We start from the raw sequence: 23280 nt of genomic DNA, 5'->3' as shown, positions 1-23280 counted from the left end.
GTGGTAGAGTGATATTTTGTACAAACTACATTTACTGGAGTAGTTTCTCTACACATTTAAAATTACTGAATTGCAAAAAGTGCTATTTTAATTATTACGATAATGTTGTAAAGCTTGAAATAAAAAATAAAACATGTTGAAGACAGTGTTTCTTTATTTTCTAATAACAATTTAATGTAAAATGTTACATTTTGAAGCAATCCTAGAGGAAGTTCTCAAGAAAATCATACATGGTAGGCCTAAAAGCTGGGACACTACGTAGAATTAACACCAGCTCTGGGTATAACACAAACTCTACTAATTTGTACTTAAATAAAATTTATCTGCCTTTTACACATAATTGGACAGACCTTGGTTATCTAAATATACTAGAGAGTTAATAAAATATTGCTCATAAGATGTTTAATTACTTATAAACATATCTAAAGAATACAATACTTGTTATTTACCACCAGATAGTTAAAAACTAAATGAACTATGATTTAATTTTGTAATGTTATGCGTCCTATTTTATAGAATTATTTTTATTCTCTAGTTTTAACCCACAAAAATAGCTCGGCTAAGAGTTATGTTTAGATATTCATTTTAAGTTAGTAGCACCAAGATAAAATTTGGAAACATACCGGATGGGTTCAGCTTCATGCGGGCAGCACTACGTCTCGGATCTAGACAGAATATGGAACGTCCAATTACCAGAACGAAAATATAACTTTACAAAGAAAACATAAGTGCAAATCAACAAACAGAAGCATGGAGGAGGACATAGAAAGAAACTATAAAGGAATCGAATAAGAATAACACTTAAGTCAAAGATAGAGGAGAGAATAATACAGAAACCAAACTTACAGATACGATTTGGAGTGATGTACATTAAAAGACAATACATTAATGTTGAAGAATTTGACATTAGCCAAGAGTCTAGGCATACTATACACCGATTTACAGAAAATTTCTTTATGGAAATACCATTTTTTAATCAAACACATTGATGATGCCTACATGAGCTCGTTTTGATGTCACTGCTTTAACATGAGCTGATTTACCAAACCTATACTCATTATAAGTACTATATTAAAATTATACAATTTTTGTACTATTTTTGTCAGGGTAATAATTACTTTAGCATAACTCTGATCTATCTGATCTGATAACAAGTACCTCCTTAGTCCTAAAAGTAATCCTTTTATAAAACCTAATATTTGGTAAATGTTTCGTGTTGTAATTATGAAAGTAAAAAGAAACTTTTGTTTTTTGATGATAGGTCAAATTATTCATGCTTTGGAAATATCTTTGGCACTATCAAGAGAAATCACAAAAATTAATTCTTTGTCCACACTGTAATTTTTACTCAAATTTTTAGCGTTCAATACCAAAATTGGCAATTAAATTATTCATTTATAGCACTGTTTTCATCAATTTCCTCGTCCATTTTACATACTATTCATTAATCATAACATACCAATATAATAAATAACACAAAACTTAAAAATCGCTTATAACTTGTCAAACAACTTCACTAGATAAAAAGTAAAGCACATAGGACATAGTTACTGAAATTAACACATCAAATGGTTAGAGTTTATATTTCATCACTAGATTGTAGATCGAGTATGTTTCACGTTGCAGCATGAATCGGATTGGCAGACTGAATATATCAGGTGAAATGTATATTGATTGCATGAATACTAGATATTAATGGTTCGTAGTAAAACTAGCTGCATTAGATGTAATGACTATTACAGTTCAGTGGATAACCAACCATAACATACAATTATTCACTAAAAATGTATTCTGAATTTTATTTTCTTAGTATAACCATTAAAAGGTTTGTAGAATGTATCAACAGTTTTTTTTGCAAAGGAATACCTATGTTAGCATCAAAAGTCCATGACCAATTCAGTTGATCCTGAAATATACAACAATAGCATACAAAAGACACTACTTAACCACTGAAAACTGGTACTCATTAAGACCCTCACCCAATGCCATGATGGAAATTTTAACTTCACACCTCCTCCTTGAATGGTGGCTGGGTATTATAGAATACTTAATTGAAAAAGATTTAATGAAAACAAGATAAGTTTCCAACAACAGACAGTACAAATCAAAATACACATTCATGGAGATTTCAATCTCCAACCAGCCTCTCAGATGTAAAACCTTGCAAATCAATCAACTTTTGCTATCAAATTATTAATCAGTTATGATTACAGTTAAATTATGGATGTCTGATGGATCCATGGAGTTCACTGACTGCACTCCATAATACTACAACATATAATTTGTTACTATTATTTCTAAGTAAAGCGAGGAAAACACGCTGTTCAGAATTGCATGCCAAAGTAGAGTCCTGAATACAATATCTGAGATCACCAAGAATGCAAGAGTTAAAGTGAGTGAAAGAAAGAAGAAGGAAATTTACAAACTAAAATGCAATTAAATAAATAAGTACAGTGGAACTGGATAATCCAAACTTTTCTTCTGGTACCTTGACATTTGAATTATGTATAATGTCAAAATACGGGCGGTGGTTGAAATTTATGTCTGTCATACATCATTTCTGAGTAATCGAAGCAACATAACAATTCTCTATCTAATATTGTAGTTAACTGACTGTGGTTATATTTAAAGCTGCAAAGGCCTTTACCACACTGACTGAGTAGGGTGAGACACACGATGTTTAATAAGAATCTCCTCCATACCATATCTTTAGCTTGACAGTTTGATTTCCAAGAATCTAGCACAGAGAATCTGCACAATCTGAATGTCCCTGTATCTTGCTTCACAACTGTCAAGTTAATTAATTGTCCCCTAGCACTCCAATGCACGACCCTTCCTCCTTATATTGTCTTGCAGTGCTTTAATTATGCGGTATTAACCCTTTCCACTCGGATTTTTTTCACTAGTCTGCCCCCTCAGCTCGTATTTATTTTAGCATATTTTCAGTAAAAACCCATTTTTAGCAAACTGGAAGTCAATAAAGTATATACATTATTATATTGTATAATAATTTTATTTTATTTCTAATTTATATTTTAGAGATATAAAATTTGATAATTACACTAATAAGTTTTATATTTTAGCATGGTATGGTATCGTTCAAAACACTCTGCAGGATGAAGACCAGGATTTTTTGAACAGGTTTTACAATAGTAAAGTGTTTCCTTTCTTCCTCCTGGCACCTTTCTATTGCTACAAACAGCACAGTCTTTAGTTTTTTTTGTTGGATGAGCTGCAAGAAAGTGAGGTTGTTTGTTTAGCCTTTCTTCTTTTTCTACTGATGAAGGACGACCCCGCTTCAAACTCATAGGGTTACGGACATGGCCTACAAGTTCAGTGATAAGGATTTCTCTGAAATTCCTGTGTTGAATTGTTTTTTCTCCATGGTTTTGTTTATTCGTGTTTTCCAACATCCAGAAAAATAGCTTTCTCCACTACTTCAGAGATTTACGGGGAAATTTGTAGGAAGCAATATAGTGGTCTGCTTGGTCCAAGCCACCCATATATTTGTTATACTGACAGATAACTGTTGGCTTTTGTATGTTTATTTGATTATCCTTGCCTTAATTAAGTAATTCAGCAATAACTTGTGAATCAGAAAGAAAAGAGGTACTTGGTAACGACATATCGAGTCACTAATGCGAACGCGTCTGAAAATTGGTTAGGAAACGTGACTACAATGACAAAGCAAAATAAATCAGCAGCCGACTAATCGTAGTTCAGCTGTAATTTATTAATTCCTGAGAATGCCGTGCGATCGCAGCACCAATCGGAAACATCGTGGGCCGGCTAAAAATAAAGTAAAGCTGACGTCACTGCAATGTCGGATGGCATCCGACATACAAGCGGAACGGCAAAATAGCAATGTCGGACGACGTCCGACATACGAGCGGAAAGGGTTAAAGTTATTTAAATATGTTTATAGTATTGATGTTTTTGCTATTTCAATATATTATTGATTTTAAATCATTTTTAACCTCTTTTAGGACACTTGTATATACTTGTGTGAATAAGACTCTTGAGGTTTGAATTATCCAAGTTTCATTGTAGCAGCTAGTGTATGCTTAACAGCTTAACAGCTGAACACAATTCCACACAACAATATTTTAGTAACACAAGCATGTGCAAAGTTCAAGCGTAAAAATATAAGCTTTACAAATGGTAGGTTTATAGCATAATATGCAGTGAATACTTGCTATAAAACTATAAATTAAGTAGGGGGAAAATTGATACAACAGTAAATTCACTAACATCAAAAATACACCAAAAGCTAAAATAAAAATGCTTAACTACTAAAAGTAAAACAAAGAAACTAGTTTAAAAAACATTAATTCATTTTTGTGAGATAAAACTATCGAGTACACTCTTATAACACATTCTCTAGAAATGTGTTATTAGTGATAATTCTACAAAGGCCAGCTAAATTAGTATAATTCTTTACACAATGCAGTCAGTCATCTCATAACATAATATAAAATATTTAGCTACAAAAAGAACTTTACAAATACAGAAACCCCTCATCAACCAAATTTGATATCTCTTTGACTGAGAGAAATACAGATTCACTGTAAAACACATGACACAAAAAATGTAAATGATATTGAATGACAGGCTAAGCCTGTCTTTTGTCTCGAATGGGTTAATGGTAAAGAAAGACAAATAATTATTGTTTCTTTTCTCACCTACTCTTCATATTGAAACAGTACTAGAAGATAAAGAAGCTTCTTAGTATAATTAAAATAAGAGGTTCAAAAATCCAGAAAAAAATCCTTTTATTCATTATTTTTAGTTCAGTCATATTGTTTTTGTTTAGTTTCATTATTTTATAATTTGAGAATTAAAAGAAACCATTCACAGACTTACAATACTTAATTGAGTCAGCAACTGATACACTACATAAGCTGTCACTACAATTAATATGATATCAATCCAGGATTTACTTGCACCGGAGTATCTTTTTGCCTTTGCATATTTTTGTCAAAATTTCATGATAACTTTTAGTAAGCTTCTTATGTGGATACATATTGACAAGAAGCTTATTAATCCATAAAGAATTGTTTGTTTATACAGTATTTAGACATAATCTATAAATAAATGTTTCTGCAAGAACAATTGAAGCGAAGAATGACTCACCCATTTCTCCAGCTTTTAACCAAATGTCCTCCAGCACTTCCAGCTGTTGCTCATCTGGAATCTCCTCTTCCAGCTCCAGTTCGTCCATTACTTTCTTCACATCCGGAGGTATCTCTACCTTGGGTTTGCGCACTGATGGTTGTCGTTTCTTGCCTGCCTCTAAGAACACTGCCGGGATCTCGGGGTTGCTGGAAATGTTGAATAAATTTTACTCTCTTTACGTCAACTCTGATAGGAGAAATTAATTTAGCTGCTCAAAAGATCAAACAAAATCTTAATGAACTTTCAAACTTTTGATTTCTCATGGCAGTTAGAATTGACAATACTAAACACATTAAGTGATCATTAATTTTAGTCCAGTAATTTATTTTGAAGTAGTTTTGTGTATCTTAATCTGAATATTCCCTATGCCATATTTTCATTTATTTATTTGATGTAACACATACCTAGGAGCCTGTCCAGACCCACTAACAATAACAGAGTTTATTCACATACTTCACAAAATTAAATTAAAACAGTACATCTGCCCTAAATGGTGAATTGTGTGGGAGACATCTAGTGAGATAAGTATCAAATTATTCAAATTAATTAATGATTTATTAGTTCTGTCCTACTTTGTTGAGAAGAAAATCTATGCCACTTCTCCTTATGCAATTCATTTACTTTTTAATTAATATCATAGAACAACTAATTAAATTGTTTTAAATATCTCAGTAATAAAACTAATTAAATAACGAATGTTTTGATGTGTTGTGAACAGGTAAACTTAGAAGATAGTCCATGACTATTGTTTTGCAATACAAAATACTGTTTTCTGCTGTAGAAAATAACAATGGAGGTAAATGTCTGATCCCAATATTTTTTCAAATCATTCATCAATAAAAAAACTTTAAGGTGAAATTACAATCAACCCATTACATCTTAATTCATGTACTATGCCTTTATTCCTTTGTTAAAAAAACAGTCCTTTGTTTTCTAACAGTTTCAATGTTATGTGTACTTCACTTAAAAGCTTTCTTAAAAATTTCTGTGTAGTATTTTGTGAACATGCTGAAAATAACACACATGAATCAATCAAAATTCAATTTAATTACATATCTAAACCTGATAGAAAAGAAGACTGTTGACGGTATTTAGCGAACAACCCACCACTTAGACAAACTGCCTATATCCTATAAATAGACACAGAGCTTGACTCAGGGACGTTGTTAATTTTTAACTTTCGAAGATGAGAGCTGCTTTTAATCAAACACTATATAAATAAGAAACTTAAAAAAGCCTATGTTTGGTAAAACATAATTTTTCTAGGTCCAAAACTATGGTAATTAATTAATTGAACACTGATTAAATTTAAAATGTACCTACTTATTTTCTTGCCATAAAATATTAGATTTTTGTAATGCCAGACTAGTGTTGTTCCAAAATTTAAATAAATTGTTCACATATGTTATAAATTCATAATTTTATATTATTCCAATACAAACATGATGCGGAGATGCAATAATTGTACACCAATTTATGTCTTAAAGCCTTTAAATATTAGTATATAAGATAATATGTTTTAATTGATATCTAAAAAAAAACTAAATAATTATTCATTCATAATATTGTTTACGACTTTGTTTTACTTTTTTTTATAAATATTAACAAAAGTACAAATTTGATATTAGCTGACATTTCTTTGTTTGAAGGTTATTTTTGACAATGGAAGGATTGTGAAGGAAACAGGATTTTTCCGGACATTTGCCATCGTTCAGTGAAACAAGAAATCAGTAATACTATGTTTCGAGATCTGCAATCTGATCTCTCTTCAGGTAAAGAACTAATCTAATATATAATTACATAAGCTGACATTTCTTAGGATTTAGTACAGTTTGTAAGCTTTAGGATATTGGGAGTTTATGCGTTATGTTTGCTTGTGTTAATGCTCAGTACCAAATGTGTGTAAATCCTTTCAGGTAATGTATATTATAAATAAATATTGAAAAATATAATGTTCATGTTAGATTAAATTATAAACATATGAAGCAGGGTTCAGTTATTTTTATTGCCTTTTGCCTCCATTTGTATAAAATAACAATCAACAAGTATATTTCATTGAAATGGAAAAGGAAGGCATCTAATCATTCATCATTTGAAGTATTTGTGAAAGAATTTAAGTGGATTTTTCAATCTAAAATTATAAACCAAGACTTTTATGACGAGATAAACATAACACCATTCAAAGAATCGTTAACAGACTTACTATATGCTTGAGGAAGGATCAGTGATCCTGTATGAACAATTGAGTAGTTAAATTGACTTTTTATATTTTGGATAGAGAGGAACTGGACGTGTATGCAAGCTTATATTGCATACTTATATTTAATTTCTGTTGGCAGTGAGTGACAAGTTACATCCAATAAAAGTGTATAATATGAACCAAAATAATGACATTGTACTGGATCCTGTACTACAGAAATTATAATAGGTTTCAGTAATACTTACTTACGCTTAAAAAAATTTAAAAGACGCCAGAAACCCTCAGATAAATTTTGTAACAAAATTGAAGCCACCATAATGAGATCATTTTTGGAAGGCACTAGAGCAACCCACAATGCATTGTCTCACTATTGGCCGGACCCAAGCCATATTCTCTGATACACTTTCTTTTATATGAAGGTAAATTTACAGAAACTATACATTTTGTTTGCTACTCACTTCTTATTACACAGTATGTCCAGCTCACTGGGGGCAGGAGCAGCCGTCAGCTTGCCAGGATCCTCAGGATGAGGTCCGATGTCCTTGCCTTGCAGCCACAGCTCATACTTCTCTGGCTGGAACCTCTTCACAAACGTGTCCATGCTGATCTTCACGTTGTCAGGTCTGCAAATACAACCGTTTCTTTCACTTAGATGTTACTCAGCCAAGGTTCAAATGTAACTCTTCTGAACAGGATATTATGGGTACAGTTCATCCTCAGCTGATAGGAAATTAGCTAAGCTGGATTTTATCACAGTGCTTTCACAAACAGTTACAAAAACATTGGCCAAGAATGGGCAAAGAATAAACTTAAATTCAACAAATATAACAGACATTCCATGTGAATTACTCATCCTTTAAAATTGTCAACCCTGCTAGTATTACCAGATTTAAGTTATAAAACACAACTATATCTGTTTAAGTTTACACTTGTAATGTGTTTTGTGGCTAAAAATGGAATTATTCTGTCCATTATTTAGTACACTCATATTATATTAACCCCCATATTAGGTAAATCCCCAAGGATAGGGAGTATCTGTATAAAGTATAAAGAAGATTCTTTTGCAATTCTACCTGATTCAGATAATATCAAGACATCTAGCCTACTGATCGATAAGCTTCAATGATGCTCAGCAAAACCCCATCGATACACAAACACCATTATCTAACTCATTCTTCTCTATGTATAAAATGAAGTTCCATGTAAAATTTAAAGTCTACAGATGAAATAATTCTTTAGAAATCCTGTGTACAGTTAGGCTATGTAAACGCTAAACCAAAGAAAGACACACCCATCATCTTATACAATGTTGCCTATTTATAAATGAAGTTACATGCAAAATTTCAAGTCCATAGCTAATTTCATTCTTGAGATATCCAGTGGAAAACAGAGAAATGGACAGACACAGAGAGACAGAGGAGGTATATGGTCAGAAATCCTTTGTGATAACTAAACTTTCAAGTTTATAGCTCAATTAATTCTCGAGATACTACCCTGATTTATAGGCTTTGCTAACACTCAGCGAAATCCCATGAAGTGACATGCATCACTATCGAACACAATGCTTTTATAGAAATTAAGTTTCAAGCAAAATTTACAGTCTACAGTTAAGTTTGTTCTTAAAATATTGTGCAAACAGATAAAAATAAAAAATTGTTCAACCCCTTGAGTGATAGGCTTTGATAACACTCAGCAAATAATGTTCCAAATAATAAGTTACTTAAGCCAAAACGCATTATTATTAATGGTGTAGAATATTAATTATTGGGATGCAATTTTTGAAAAGTCGGTCTTTTGCATAAATAAATAATGGCACTAATGGGCACGCTGTACTACTTACACTTGTCTACAGTATGGTATAGAAACCTCTGCTTTATATTGTTTGTACTCAGCATCACCATTGTTTTAATCCTGTAAATTTGTTTGTTAAAAGTTATTTAGTTTTTATGTAAACATGAATTATTATAAAAAGTTAGCATTATTTTGTTCTTTATCAAGTATATATTTTTGGAAAATATTTTCATTTCTTAACTTTTAATAATACATTTTCATACTTTTTGCATTACATGAAAGAATAAAATTGGAATTCTTGCCATTGAAGTACTGTAATGTCATTAATTAAATATTATGGATTATACAGGGTGCGGCAGCATAACTTCCTTTTTTTAAATGCGCACCATTCAGTTAGTTGATGTCATAGCGGAGCGCTAGTGGTCTCATTCAAGAGGGGGTACTCTAAAGTTTTGTCCCGACACGGTTCAGTCACCATCATGCGTTGGAATAGTGAGGAGCGTGCCTTTGCCGTTGAGGCCTACTTTTCAAGCGGATGTTCGGTTATTGCAACACAGCGTGCATTTCAGAATCGCTTTAATTTAGCCCCGTTGGCCCCCGTCCCAGACCGCAATCAATTGTTACATGGGTCACTACATTCAACAAGACGGTGCAACAGCACACACTGCGAGAGCATCGATGGCTGTTTTGGGGAAAACTTTCCAGAGCGCCTTATCTCAATTAGAGGCGATTTGCAATGGCCGGCACGTTCTCCCGATCTGTCACCTTGTGATTTTTTTCTATGGGGTTTTGGAAATATACGCAACAACACCACCCACAGGGGTGTTGGAACCAAGTGTCCCCCAAATCCGAGGGAAATCTTCTAGCCGAGGGAAAAAAAATTCTGTAGCATGTTTACATACCGGTCAGAAGTCACTGTCATTGTAACCTCATTTTCCTCAAAAAACCAGGGACCAATAATTCCAGCTGAGGAAATTGTACACCACACTGTGACTTCCGGTGAATGCAAAGACCTTTGATGCAATTCTCGAGGGTTGGTGTCAGCCCAGTAGCGCATGTTTTGTTTGTTAACCGACCCACTCAAATAAAAATGGGCTTCTTCGCTAAAAAAAACAATAGCACCCTCGGGAACGACAACAAGAAGAAGCTCACACGCGTTCATCCGAGAATTGAAGTCACGTTCTGAAATTTTCTGCACTATCGCCATCTTATATGGATGAAAATGAAGATCATCACGAAGAATTCTTCTCACAGAACGATCGGATAGTCCAAGGGCAGATGCGTGTTTGCGCGCATGACCCCGTGGTGATCGCAATGTTGACGCTCTCACTGCTTCAATGTTCTCAGGTGATCTAACGGGCCGAGGGATTCCAGTTCTTCGTTTTGTCGCACTTGCAGTTTGTCTGAATGTAGTGACCCATGTAAAAATTGATTTGCGGTCTGGGACCGGAGCCAACAGGGCTAAATTAAAGCGATTCCGAAATGCACGCTGTGTTCCAATAACCGAACATCCGCTTGAAAAGTAGGCCTCAACGGCAAAGGCACGCTCCTCACTATTCCAACGCATGATGGTGACTGAACCGTGTCGGGACAAAACTTTAGAGTACCCCCTCTTGAATGAGACCACTAGCGCTCCACTATGACATCAACTAACTGAATGGTGCGCATTTAAAAAAAGGAAGTTATTCTGCCGCACCCTTTATTATTTTGGAAAATATCTAAAAACCATGAATGTTCAAATAGAGCCATATATTTCAGGGTACAAAACTCAAGTGTTAATATGTAATATTCAACACTACAAAGTTATATTTTTTCTGAAAGTTAAACAAGATCAAATCCTAAAAAATTAAAGGGAAAAACACACTGACCTGCAAAGACATTGCATTGCTCGTTTTCCATATTCAACCCAACGAGGCGAAGCAAAATTTGTGGACTCTGCACAGTTAAAACCATGATTGAAGCCTGCGTGGTAACCATATGGGAAAGTGATCATTATTTCCCCCGCTTCCTGCGTTATCTGTAAATCAAAGGTTTAAGTATAGGACTCATCAACTGTAAAGAGCAGCTATTTACAGGTAGATTATTAAATTAAATGACAAGAACAAACTCACCTTGTTGAAAGGTATAGAGTATTTCTTGAGGACATGGGGGGATATGATGGTCATTTTGTGTCTGAGAAAAGCCGGACAAGATTTGCAATTGCTAGGGAAGAATCCATTCGCTAAGCGTTCCAGACGTCTGCCGTGTTCAGGAGGTATCCCATACCTGAAACAAGCATTTATCATGAATTTAAGTGTTCTTAAAAGACACAAAAAAATAAGATGTTTAAGGTGTAAAAAACTGACTGAGAGCTACAGTTCGTATAAGATACAGAAAAAATAATTATATTTAAAGAAAACTACTAAAATAAATTTATTCTTGAACTATTAAACTAAATATTTCAAACCAACATTGCCTTGTACAGCTAATCCAAAATGAAAGGTCTAATATTTGTATCTTTATTGCTGGCTTCCAAATAAGCGAAGACAGAGTGTATGATACAAGATCATTTATGACCATTCGATGACTTTTACATCTAGATCAAAATACTCAGCATATACTTGAAATGGGGATTTGCATTTAGTTCTTAAAAAAACAAACAAGTTAATTTTTATAACATATTTATTGATTATGAAGTTAGATGTTTAAATTAATTATAGACAAAGTATACTTGAAAAATATTAGTACATTATGTAAGGTTGTAGATCTCTCTTCTATTTAAACCATAAACTATTTAAAAATAATATAAAACAGAAACAAATTCACATAGAAATAAAAAAATTAGTTTAAGAACAAAATTAAAATACATTTTTAAAAGTGGTTCCAAGATCCTACACAATAAATACAAATGACAAGTGTGTTAGTAGTAAAGCCATGTTGAGATTATTACCTCCAGTTAATTCTCAAGATTCTGCACAAAAAAAAAGAAAAGATGTTTCTTCCTTTGGATGGACTATAAGACCACCTCAAAAAACAAATTTCCAATGTAAAGTACAACTCTAAAAACAGTGGAAGGGAATATAGGAAGGGTTTTATAGACAAACATTTCATTTTAATCAGATGTTTTGTACTGACCATTGTTAGTATTGTTTAATAAAATTCTTGTTTATGTAATTATCTTAGTGTGAAATAAAATTACAACATAATAAAAATGATTTCAAAGTATCTATCGTATCGCTTTATGTACTGAACTATCAACAATATGAAGTAGGCTAGACTTTTCATATTTTATCATTAATAATATGCCGCCTACCAGTCTTTTTTAATTAACCACCAATAATGTATTGTCTAGTCTCTTAAAGGTTTAATGATGTACTCTGAATGTTAAATGTCAGTATTATGTTATTAGTCTACAGATAAACACAACATACCATGTCTTGGGGGCCCCAAAGTGTAGGTAATTAATACTATAGAGATCCATGTCCTCAGTGTGCCAAGCGAAAGTGGTCTTCCACATCCCAAAGTAGAGGTAAGCTGTGTTGACTCCATCAATACTGATACCATAGTCTTCATTGACATAGTCCAGGATAGTACCCAGCCTATTTATGTTCCAGACCTAAAACACAAAATGGATTATCACTATTAGTGCAGTCATTGAAGCGAAAAATACGGTCTTACCTCCAAATTTTTTTACTGTGAACCGATTTGCATGAAATTTTGGAATTAGGCTCATCTTACCCTTAACTTCAAAAGTAAAAATGATCTGAACTCCGCCTATTATTTTTAAGGGGTGTAAACAACCCCTTAATGGAAAAATTGACATTGAGCCATTTTATCACTAGAAAACATGTCTAATAGTAAGTGGTGAAATTGTAAAGTGTTTTATAACACAATTACCTCATATTAAAATCATTTTCAATCCCTTGAAAATCTTACAACCCTTGCAAACAACCCCTAAATTGAAAAGATCACAAAAACTACTTTGGTACGACATAAAAAGATGTAAGTATAGAGTAAGAAATATTTTTTATATTCTCTATGATAATTATCAAATTATTAACCCCCTTTTCAACCCTTGAAAACTACCCCTTGATAAAAAATTGTTAAACATTTTTTTTTATAAAATGAAAAGGATTTAAATATTATTCCACACTCTCGAAAATGATTATCATATTCTTAAGTTTTCTACCCTTAAAACTACCCCTAAATTAAAACCGTAAATATATATGATTACATAAATTTAAATATAATTTAATTTAGAGTAAAAAATTGCCATTTATTGAATAAAATATTTACAAATTATAAAAAATTTACTCACATGTGTTACATATACATATAAGAACGTTGGTGTGTATTCATGCCTATGTTTCCAAAATATATTAGCCATATTATCTATATATATATACACATTACAATAGTTTTGGGTCTCTATTATACTGCGTACTTTCACATTGCTCCAAATATTCACACTCCGAAATTTTCAGTTACTAAGTAGAAAAAAATATGATAAGTTTTTGGACCATAACTCCGTCAATTTTCATGCTATCACAATTTATAAAAAACCATTGTAAAGGTACTTAAGAGAGCTACAACATCCTTTATTGCAATATACAGTAAAAAACCTTTTTCTCAAACGGTGAAGGGTTAAAGGGCTTAAGAGAGGCTGTGATTGCGCTGCCACGCGCTCTTTAAACAATCATATCGCTGTCAATTTTTGTTTGACAGAAAAAACAAAAAAACCAAATTGTTTGTCAGAAAAATACCTAAATTTTTCATTCCTACACTTTTATACGTATCTGTCCTCATTCTTGAGATATTATGAAAAAAGGTGGTTTTTTTTTAAATTTGAATTTGTTTTTAATCGTGACTTTTTTTAAACATATTGTGTCCTGAAGCAGCCAAACTGATAAAATCTATCAAACTCTTCATAATAAAGTTAATTCTAGGCGGAATACGATTAATTTTAATTTAGGTGGAAATGGCACTTATGAAACACCCATTGATTTAAAAGAAAAAAACTTTAGATGCTCCTCTTATTTACAATACAGCTCACTTATTTTACGTGCAAAAGACTTTTAATAGTGCTCATTTTAAAGCTTATTTCAAGCACTACAAAACCCTTTTTTATTAGAATGCCTAAAATGCATCTGCTCGCCGCTAGATGGCATTGACCACATCGATTAAATTTCAGACAAAATTAAAAACAGCTTTGATCTTTAATATCTAGTTTAATATTGCACTTAGAATACTTTATAAAAAACCAAATTGTTTATTTTTTTACCTGCTACAATTTTCGATAAAACGTATATTTTTGGAGATATTTGCAAAAAACCGATGAAAAACGTGAAAAAATTGCTAATTTTCAATTGCCAATAATTTGAAAAGTATTGGATTTTTTGAAAAACTGTATAGATGATTTTTTGCTTAAAATTAGGCCTTCTATCGATATCCAAGGTTATTTTGAAAAACAAAAAATCACCCCCGAGAAGGGGTGGCAACCACCCCCAGAGTGGTTGCGGAGTACAAATCATTTTCACTGTTGAAGTTAAGGGTAAGATGAACCTAATTCCAAAATTGTATGCAATTCGGTTCACAGTAAAAAAATTCGGAGCAATAATGCTTCAATGACTGCACTATATTCCATCGCAATAATCTCATCACATGTGTGAATATTATGGTTACTTCATTTCTTCTTTTTAACTTCTCCCCATTCATAAGGCGTGAGAATATTTTGTAATGGCAAAAAAAATTAATTTTAGTTTACAGCTGAAATATCTATTTTGATACTCATTATTAGTAAAAGAGTGGTATTTGGACAATTATATGGAGGATCAAGTACAAGCTTGTGAGTATGTAAGCATCAGCCATGATCAAAATGAACAGACTGATTCCGACCAAACTTGGTGTTGGTCAGAGTTATTGATACCTGAATATTTTTTTTTTTCATTTTTAAAAGGTAATAATATTTACTTTTTAGTATTTATTAACTAAAAATGTAGTGCTATAATTTTTATTAAATACTAATTATTTATAGCCAAAATGGCAATAACCACCTTTGCCTAAAAATGTTCACTAGAAATTATAAGGGGTTAATTTTAGTTTGAACTCAAATGCAATTTAATCTATGGTAGAGACTATATTTAATGTCTAAAAATGCATTTTACTTTAAAAAAATCATATTTTTGGTCTATTAAGGGACAGTTTTTGAAAGTACTAGATTTTGTTAGGTGTACACAACTGTTGGTTCATAATATGGTTGAAAATGTTTTCAACCATATTTGCTAAGAATTGCCTTTATGATAATTTTTATTCTGTATAAATATCAATTTTAATCAAAGGGATCTAAACATTTTAAGATAGCTAAACTTCTAAAAACCTAGAATTTAAGAGCAGAAAGTTTATTTATAGCTGGCACAGTTTAATACTAGTCTCACATGTTCGTCGCTGTCAGTGAGAGAACCAGACACATCGGCACCGTAGATAGGAGCAATGTAAGTGATGTTCTTCCAATACTTCCGTTCCAGGTCTTCGTAGTCGAAGCTGGGCGGAGTGTTGTACCTGGGACTTTCAGCAAGCTGCTTGTATTCCTGTACGGACATGGACTTCTTTGTGATGTTGATCTGCTGGTACAGGCCCTGCTTGCCTGTCACCACCTGTGCAACAACATAACAACTCTGGTGAAAAAGGCACTCGTACCAATAAATCCCTCCCTTATAATTAAACATGTGTGATACTCTACAATTAAGTTAGATTCCCCGTAAACTGATATACAATTTTCTTAACATAAATACTGTATTCAAGGATATAGTCAGTTTCAATGATTAGTGATCATGAAACTTAACCAAACCCTGAACTCAGGAACTCTATTCACTCACAATCATGAGACACTATGTTGAGCTCCTAAAATGTACCAAGCAATATTTTACTGCTTTTGGTTCTCATCAGAAGAACATGACTTGGAACAAGATTGGAAGAGTGACAGTGTCAGATTCCAGCCACTGCATTAAGAAGAAAGTGAACTGAAGCTGAACTCAACATTAATAATCAATCAACCCTTCCGTGACACTAATACTATTCTCAATGAACATGTAAAAACGAATTGTTGTCTATTCGATTTTGTTGGCTATTCCAACCATACCTACGTTATGTGCTATACTTTATAATCAACCTAAATCACTAAGTTAAAGTTTACATGTATTTCTAGCAGTACACAGTCGAGTCAATAGAAATCGTTGTTTTATCAAATATTTAACACAATATTGAATATGCAAAGGTTGGGCAAGAGCAGGACAGTACAAGTTTAGGAAAATACTTTATGAGAATTAAATAAGCTAAATCAATTATTTTGTAAAGGTATGTACAGGGTGCGGCAAAATAACCTCCCTATTTTCATTGCTTTATTGTGAGTAGAGGGAGGCACTCAGAATGGTGGGGATAGCCGCAATCGACGCAGGAGAGGGGGAAATTTAAGTGACGCTCCGCCCGTAGGCACCAGTCGTCAGTCGCCATCATGGTGTGGACGAGTGCACAGAGAGCGTTTGCGGTCGAAGCGTTTATTCGTAACAATGAATCAGTTATCATGGCTCAACGCGAATTCCGAACGCGGTTTCAAATTCCTCCTCGTGATTCAGTAACGGACCGCAAGTCTATTGTGCTGTGGGTGAAAAACTTCAGAGAAACTGGTTCTGTTGTGAAAAAACGAGGTGGAAGACCTCGTAGTGCTCGTACACCAGAAAACATTAATGCGGTTAGGCAATCAGTTTTGCAGTCTCCTCAATGATCAGCTCGCAAACATGCAGCCGCCCTTCGAATGTCCGACCGTAGCGTTCGTCGAATTCTACACATGGATCTTCATTTCCATCCTTACAAGATGGTTGTTGTCCAAGAGCTGTCTCAACGTGATTGGCAGAGTCGTATGGAAGTGTGTCAAATAATCTTGGATAGTCTCCCACCAGACGCTGTTGTTTTTTTCAGTGACGAAGCGCATTTCCATCTGTCTGGAAGTGTGAATAAACAGAATTTTCGCTATTGGAGTGAAAACAACCTGAAGGAAATCCATGAGAGGCCTCTTCATATTGAACGTGTGACTGTTTGGTGCGCGTTATCACGATGTGGAATCATTGGCCCTCATTTTTTTGAAGAGGATGGCAATGTTGTTACTGTGAACTCAAACAGGTATGCCAACATGCTAGCAGAATTTTGAACCTGCCCTACAACAGAGGGCTTTCGAGAATGTGTGGTTCCAGCAGGACGGTGCCACAGCACATACTGCCCGAATAGCAATGAACATTTTGAGGCAAATGTTTCCTGGCCAGTTGATTTCTCGGGGAGGGGACATTGTGTGGCCAGCGCGATCACCCGATTTAACCCCATGTGATTTTTTTCTGTGGGGTTACTTAAAGGCCGAGGTGTTCAAACATCGCCCCAGAAACCTGCAAGATAAAAACTGTTCAACCTAGGGCGTCGTGTGTAGAAATTTTTAAAGAACTAGAAGTAATGACCCTTTATAATTTATATATATATTGCTGTTTAATTAGTGTTAAAGAGAGTCTTGAGTTGTTTAAAGTACGGCAGGAAGTACATAGATATCCAACTAGATCAAATTATTTTTTAGAATTGCCTCAAATAAAATTAGAGAAAACCAATAGAAGTCACATTAAAATGAAACTTAAATTTTTTTAACAAATTACCTGAAAAGGCATGGACTGTACCCCTGCAAAGTTTTAAAAAAATAACAGAAAGGTGGTTTAAACAAAATGTTTTTTATTCAGTGAATGATTTTTTGAACTGTGATATTAGTAGCCTAAGATTTTAAATTATTTATTCATTTATTTATGATATTTTTTAACTGTGTGTAGATTCAACTTTTAAACCTTACATTAACTTTAGTAAATAATTTATGTACTTAGTTTAGATTATTTATTGACTGTCATATTTATTCAATTGACTTACAGGAAAAATATGTGCCTAATATGTATTTTTTAAGATTTATATGCTATGATCATTGTAGATAATTAGCTATGACTTTGTCAATTGCATTTCTATGGATTGCCTAACGACAATAAAAACCTTGAATCTTGAATCTTGAATCTTGAAGCAAGCTATACGGGAGGAAGTTCTGCGCATACCTCAAGCCATGCTCGAGAGAGTCCACGACAGTTTCAGAATTCGCTTGCAACAATGTATTGATAACCACGACCACCACTTATCTGATATTCTGTTTAAAAGAAAGAAGAAAAAACTTCCCATGTCATAGAATAAGTTAAAATGAATAAATTTGTTTTTTGGAAAAAACTGTGGTTTTTATTAGCATTTAAAAATAGGGAGGTTATTTTGCCGCACCCTGTATAAAGGATGCATTTTGATGTTGAAACACACAAACAATGCAAGTCTGGTTAAAAAAAAACCTTATCAAGATGGTACAGAAAAATGGAAAGCTGGCAACAAATATACATAAAATATCACAATAAAATTGTTCCATACACACCTGGCATATGGGAGCAGGAATCGTTACGTCCAGGTTTTCAAGATTATAACCTTCCTTACGAGGTTTCCATTCTGGAGGTGGAATTACCTGTGGGAACCAACAGTAAAAATTAAAATGAGTATTTCTCAATAATATAATTTCTCCATTTCATTAAACATTTTTACTATTTTTGTTTGTCTCCAAATCACTCAAAATATGTTATTGGTATATCCAAAATATTGTACTGACAAATTTGGAAATAGGATACTGGTCTTAATATATCCTGTCATAAGTAAGACATGCTCCCTTTATCCATATTATAAAAATGGGAAGGTATTTATCTGTATTACATTTTTACTAAAAAATAATATTTAATATAACAAAAGATACAATACAAAAGAAAGTAAACAAAAGATATAAAACTATCATTCTGAAGGGAGGGTACTTTATAGAACACCTGCAGGTTTGGAAAAGGGTCTTACCTTAGCTATCCCTGCCTTGTGTGCCCCTTGTGCCTCCATGTATAAGATGTACTTGGCAAAGTCCTTGAACTCCTCGTATGTAGGCCGAAATACTTGGATGCGGGGGAGCCCCAATGTTGGCTTGAGGGGCTCCATTTGCTCCTGAAAAATAAAAGTATAAAATGATTCATTACTATAGGTACTCAAAAGTCCAGAACAACATTGCTATTAGCAGAAATTGTATAGTATTGCCACTAGACATGTATAGTGCAACTCATTGTCAGTTCAACGTCATCTGTGTTGTCTGTCTGGCTTGTTCTGTTCATTTGCAGTTATTGTTTATACTATAATTGTTTTGATTTTGTTTTATGTATACACTAGCTGTTTCCCGTGGCTTCGCACGCTTTTCGTAAGCTTTGCCCGTGTAAGAGCATTTCTGGTTCAAGTAAATTATATTTCCATCTCCAATGTAGAGTTTGCCTTGATGTCACGATCATGAAACTCTATCAAAAGCGTATTGTACACGTACATGTCCTTTATTATAAAGTGGTCTAACACTCAACCTTTAAGTTCAACCAGAAACTTATTTTAAAGACAAATATACATCATAACTTAGCGCCTTCAAATAGTATTTGGCAGTTAAATATACGTAACTGCCTTGCAATTGCAGTTTATAATGTGCAGGCGATTTGAAAACTTTTATCTTTTGCAGCACCGTCTGGTGGCGAGTTACATCAATGGGCGTAGCATATAAAACCTTCTCAGCGGAAAAATACATATACATACCAATTTTCATAATGATCGGCCACATAGTTCACGATTCCATAAAGGACAAACATTCATTTATATATATATATATATATATATATATATAGATAGATAGATAGATTATAATAATTTTTATTACTATACATTTATTATTATACATTACAAATTATTTTTATTTTTTATAATGCAGATTTAAGTGACCAACAGGCAACTATGAAATTTTGTTTGTTTTAAAATTATGATTTTTTTGCTTTTTGTTTACCAAAATGAAGCTATATGAAAACCTAAGTGCTAAAGTAGCTTGCTCGATTTAAAAATGATAGGCTATGTTGATTTATAACAAACCTTGCTCTAAACATCCATCAACTGTACACATTAGATGAAAATATTGAAAAAGTTGGAGAGCTTGTGCTTGTGCTTACAGACCGTCAACAGACAACTGGTCTACTATCAGAGATTAGTATGTTATCTTAGAGCTCAGTTAAGCAAATTTGCATGAAAGATTTAAGAATGAAGAGGGAAGCTGCAAGTTTGTTCTTTGGGTTCTATAACTGACAAGCAAAAGGAACATTGAGTTAAAACATGTTGTGTTTTAAAACAACAGATAGAAACCAGTGGAGGTTTTCTGTGAAAAATCCATTAATGGTGATGACCACGGTGCTATAGTTATGACCTAGATACAAGGCAACAGTCAAGCCAATGAAAGACATCATGTCATAGTCACCCCATCCAAAAAAAGTTGTCAAATTAATCATCGTAACTATGCTGATCTGCTTTACTCATTCAGAGTTTGTTTCCCCAGGTCAGACCATCAATCAAACATTTTATTTAGAAGTTTTTTAAGAAGATGGAGCAACAGTTTTCGCTCAAAGAAATCCGATTTGTGGAAAGCAGAGTGATTCTTTCACCATAACAACGGCCCTGCACAAATAGCCATTTCTGTTAGACAGTTATTGGCTAGAAGTGACATCATGGTCCCACACACCTTACTAGATTAAACTGGTCTCAGGCAATTTCTTAAAATTTTGACCTCCTGGTAATAGGAGAATGAAAAATCATAATAATTTGACAACACTGAAGATGTTAAGTAAAAAACAAGACAGGAGCTGTCAACCATTTCTAAAGATCACTACAAAAAGTGTCTCGAACAATGGAAGCACCGGTGTGACAATCATATTACTTATAATAAAGATTATTTTGAAGGAAATGAGGTAATTTTTTTAAGTTTGAAAATATACAGCTTTAAAAAATTTTCACTTTTTTGGGTACCACCTTGTATACCATTTCAGAATTCAAATCTCTAACTTATCCTATTTCATAAAAAAAATTGTGTAAGGAATTACGCTTGTTTTGTTATATTTGTAGTGTTTTGCTATTTTTGTTTTATTGAACAATGAAAATGTTCAGTTTAATTCCATTTCACCTTCTGTTCAGTGCAGCGACTAAAATCTGACACTAGACAAAAACTTAACTCGGAGGAATCGAATATGGATGTTACGCAGCAGATACTTTTGGTTAACTGTATCTAGAAATGTTGAACTCTTGGTGGTTATTTTAGGTTCCAAGGGTTAGGCCTATAGTAAACTCATGGTTTGAATTTTAAGTTTTTGGCATTCTGTCTGTATTTACGTATGTGTATTTTATTGAAACATATTTTTCTTTAAAACTCTTATACACACATGAATAAAATTGTGCATGGATGTTATCATTAATAATGTCTATTTTTTAAATTAATAAAGGAAATTTTACATCTATGCATTTCAAGATGGTGGCCATTTCAAAATTTTCACTTAAAACAACTCAAAGCACTTAAGCATATTACTATTTTAGAAATATTTGAAGAAACTTTAATGAGAAAGTGATACCAATTTTGTTGAAATTTTTTTAGGTACAGTAAGTCTGTGACTGCTACGCTTTGGTTATTTGGGAACAATTTCCATGTCTATGTTGACCTATTAAATTGATCATCTGCCAAAAACATTTGGATCGCTACGGTAACAAACAGGACAACTTCTTAGACAGGATCATTACTGGTGATAAAACATGGATCCATTATTACACTATTGATATAAATTTGTATTTACCTAATAGAAAATATATATTTGGGATTACTATGATATAACATTTGATAAGTCTGTATGTAAAGTAATATTTTATATTTAAACAATCAAAAGACCGTTGAATTATTAGCTACTTACTTGTATATACTTGTGTTAGTATAATTTATGTATATTTTTACAGTGATTCATACTATTGATATTTTTTATCAATAATAAATTCTTTGCCTTTGGGTTATTTTGAAATTCTCCAAAAAGATTTTGAGTTTGCGACCAGGGAACCCTATATAAGTGGTTTTCCGCTAAAATTGCTCAGAAATATTTTATCCAGTTTAATATTATAACTCTACATGCTTTTGCAAAATATTACATAATAAGCGACAAACATATATATGTTATAGCAGTTTAGAAAACCCCTTGCAAATCGGGAAAAATGCTCTTGCCAATTAAGAAGTTACTATATGACTAGTTGGAAGGTTAAAAGGGTTGTAAATATTATGTTGTATGACTTAATTTTATTTTGGAAACCATCACGTTTTTTTAACCACATATACCTATAGATACCTATTCAGTACTTAGACCAAATTATTTGAATTGTTGTCATAAGATAATTCTTGTCAATTCCAAGCAGATACACATTAAATAAATGTATCTGTTAAAAGTGTAAGTTTTAAAAAATTTAAACAGCGTATTATATAAGTGTGAGTGGACTGTAAAATCTTGTTATTCACAACATGAAATTTTTGAAAGAGTCAATAATTATATTACAGTGTTACAAAAAGCTAAAAATTTTTGATAAAATTATTCATTATAAACAGTAATTGTTTAATATAAGAGCGAAGAATGTAACCGTATTTTTTTAGAGGACCATTTTTTTTGGTACTTTGGGATTATACCGACCACACCCAGACATGAATCGTTATTTCACATTTCGTTTCTACTGATTACTAGATTAGCGTAGAACAATATTTCGTCAATATAAAACAGGAATTGTCTTATCGCAAACACCTCCCCATCCTCAGACAGAGGTCAAAGTCGAGCGTCTAGTAGATAACGTGATTGCAGAGTCTCGCCGCCCGTTCAGCTGGTGCATCGCTTTGTTGTACTTCCGTGTTTTACCTCTACATTTCTCCAAACACAAAAATTCAACAAAAACAAACATTTACCAAACTAAACTTTTTATTAAAAAAACACTCAAAACTTGTTTTTATTCTTGATCACATTCCGCCACCCAAAATGCGAGTGCCTCCGGCCATCAGCGCGGGCTTCGACAGCACCTTCGGTGCTGCCCCGCGCTGATGTCGACGAAAGAAAAACATCCCTCGAGATAGTACCTATCAGTAAAATATCAAATTCTAGAGGGGCTAATCAGAAATATAAATT

The 23280-nt window shown here is 33.1% G+C and overlaps 1 protein-coding gene across 3 annotated transcripts in view; it reads right to left on the bottom strand.

Annotated features, from left to right (window-relative positions):
- Positions 1-23280, bottom strand: part of LOC124369444 (lysine-specific demethylase 4A-like) — a 71686-nt gene that overhangs the window by 43985 nt on the left and 4421 nt on the right. For 2 of the 3 annotated variants that reach the window (XM_046827452.1, XM_046827459.1), the window contains exons 2-10: positions 19094-19234; positions 18633-18719; positions 15580-15798; positions 12577-12761; positions 11278-11431; positions 11035-11183; positions 7834-7998; positions 5134-5321; positions 624-665 (exon numbers count right to left, since the gene is read on the bottom strand). In XM_046827452.1, coding sequence (XP_046683408.1) covers positions 624-665; positions 5134-5321; positions 7834-7998; positions 11035-11183; positions 11278-11431; positions 12577-12761; positions 15580-15798; positions 18633-18719; positions 19094-19228 — 1324 coding nt within the window. In that variant the 5' untranslated portion in view covers positions 19229-19234. The remainder of the gene's footprint in view (positions 1-623; positions 666-5133; positions 5322-7833; positions 7999-11034; positions 11184-11277; positions 11432-12576; positions 12762-15579; positions 15799-18632; positions 18720-19093; positions 19235-23280) is intronic. The other variant, XM_046827456.1, reaches the window with a different exon arrangement.

The sequence above is a fragment of the Homalodisca vitripennis genome, chromosome 1 (assembly GCF_021130785.1).
Source record: "Homalodisca vitripennis isolate AUS2020 chromosome 1, UT_GWSS_2.1, whole genome shotgun sequence".
Lineage (NCBI taxonomy): Eukaryota > Metazoa > Arthropoda > Insecta > Hemiptera > Cicadellidae > Homalodisca > Homalodisca vitripennis.
Note: the sequence above shows the minus strand (reverse complement) of the source record. Positions and strands in the feature narration are given on the sequence as shown.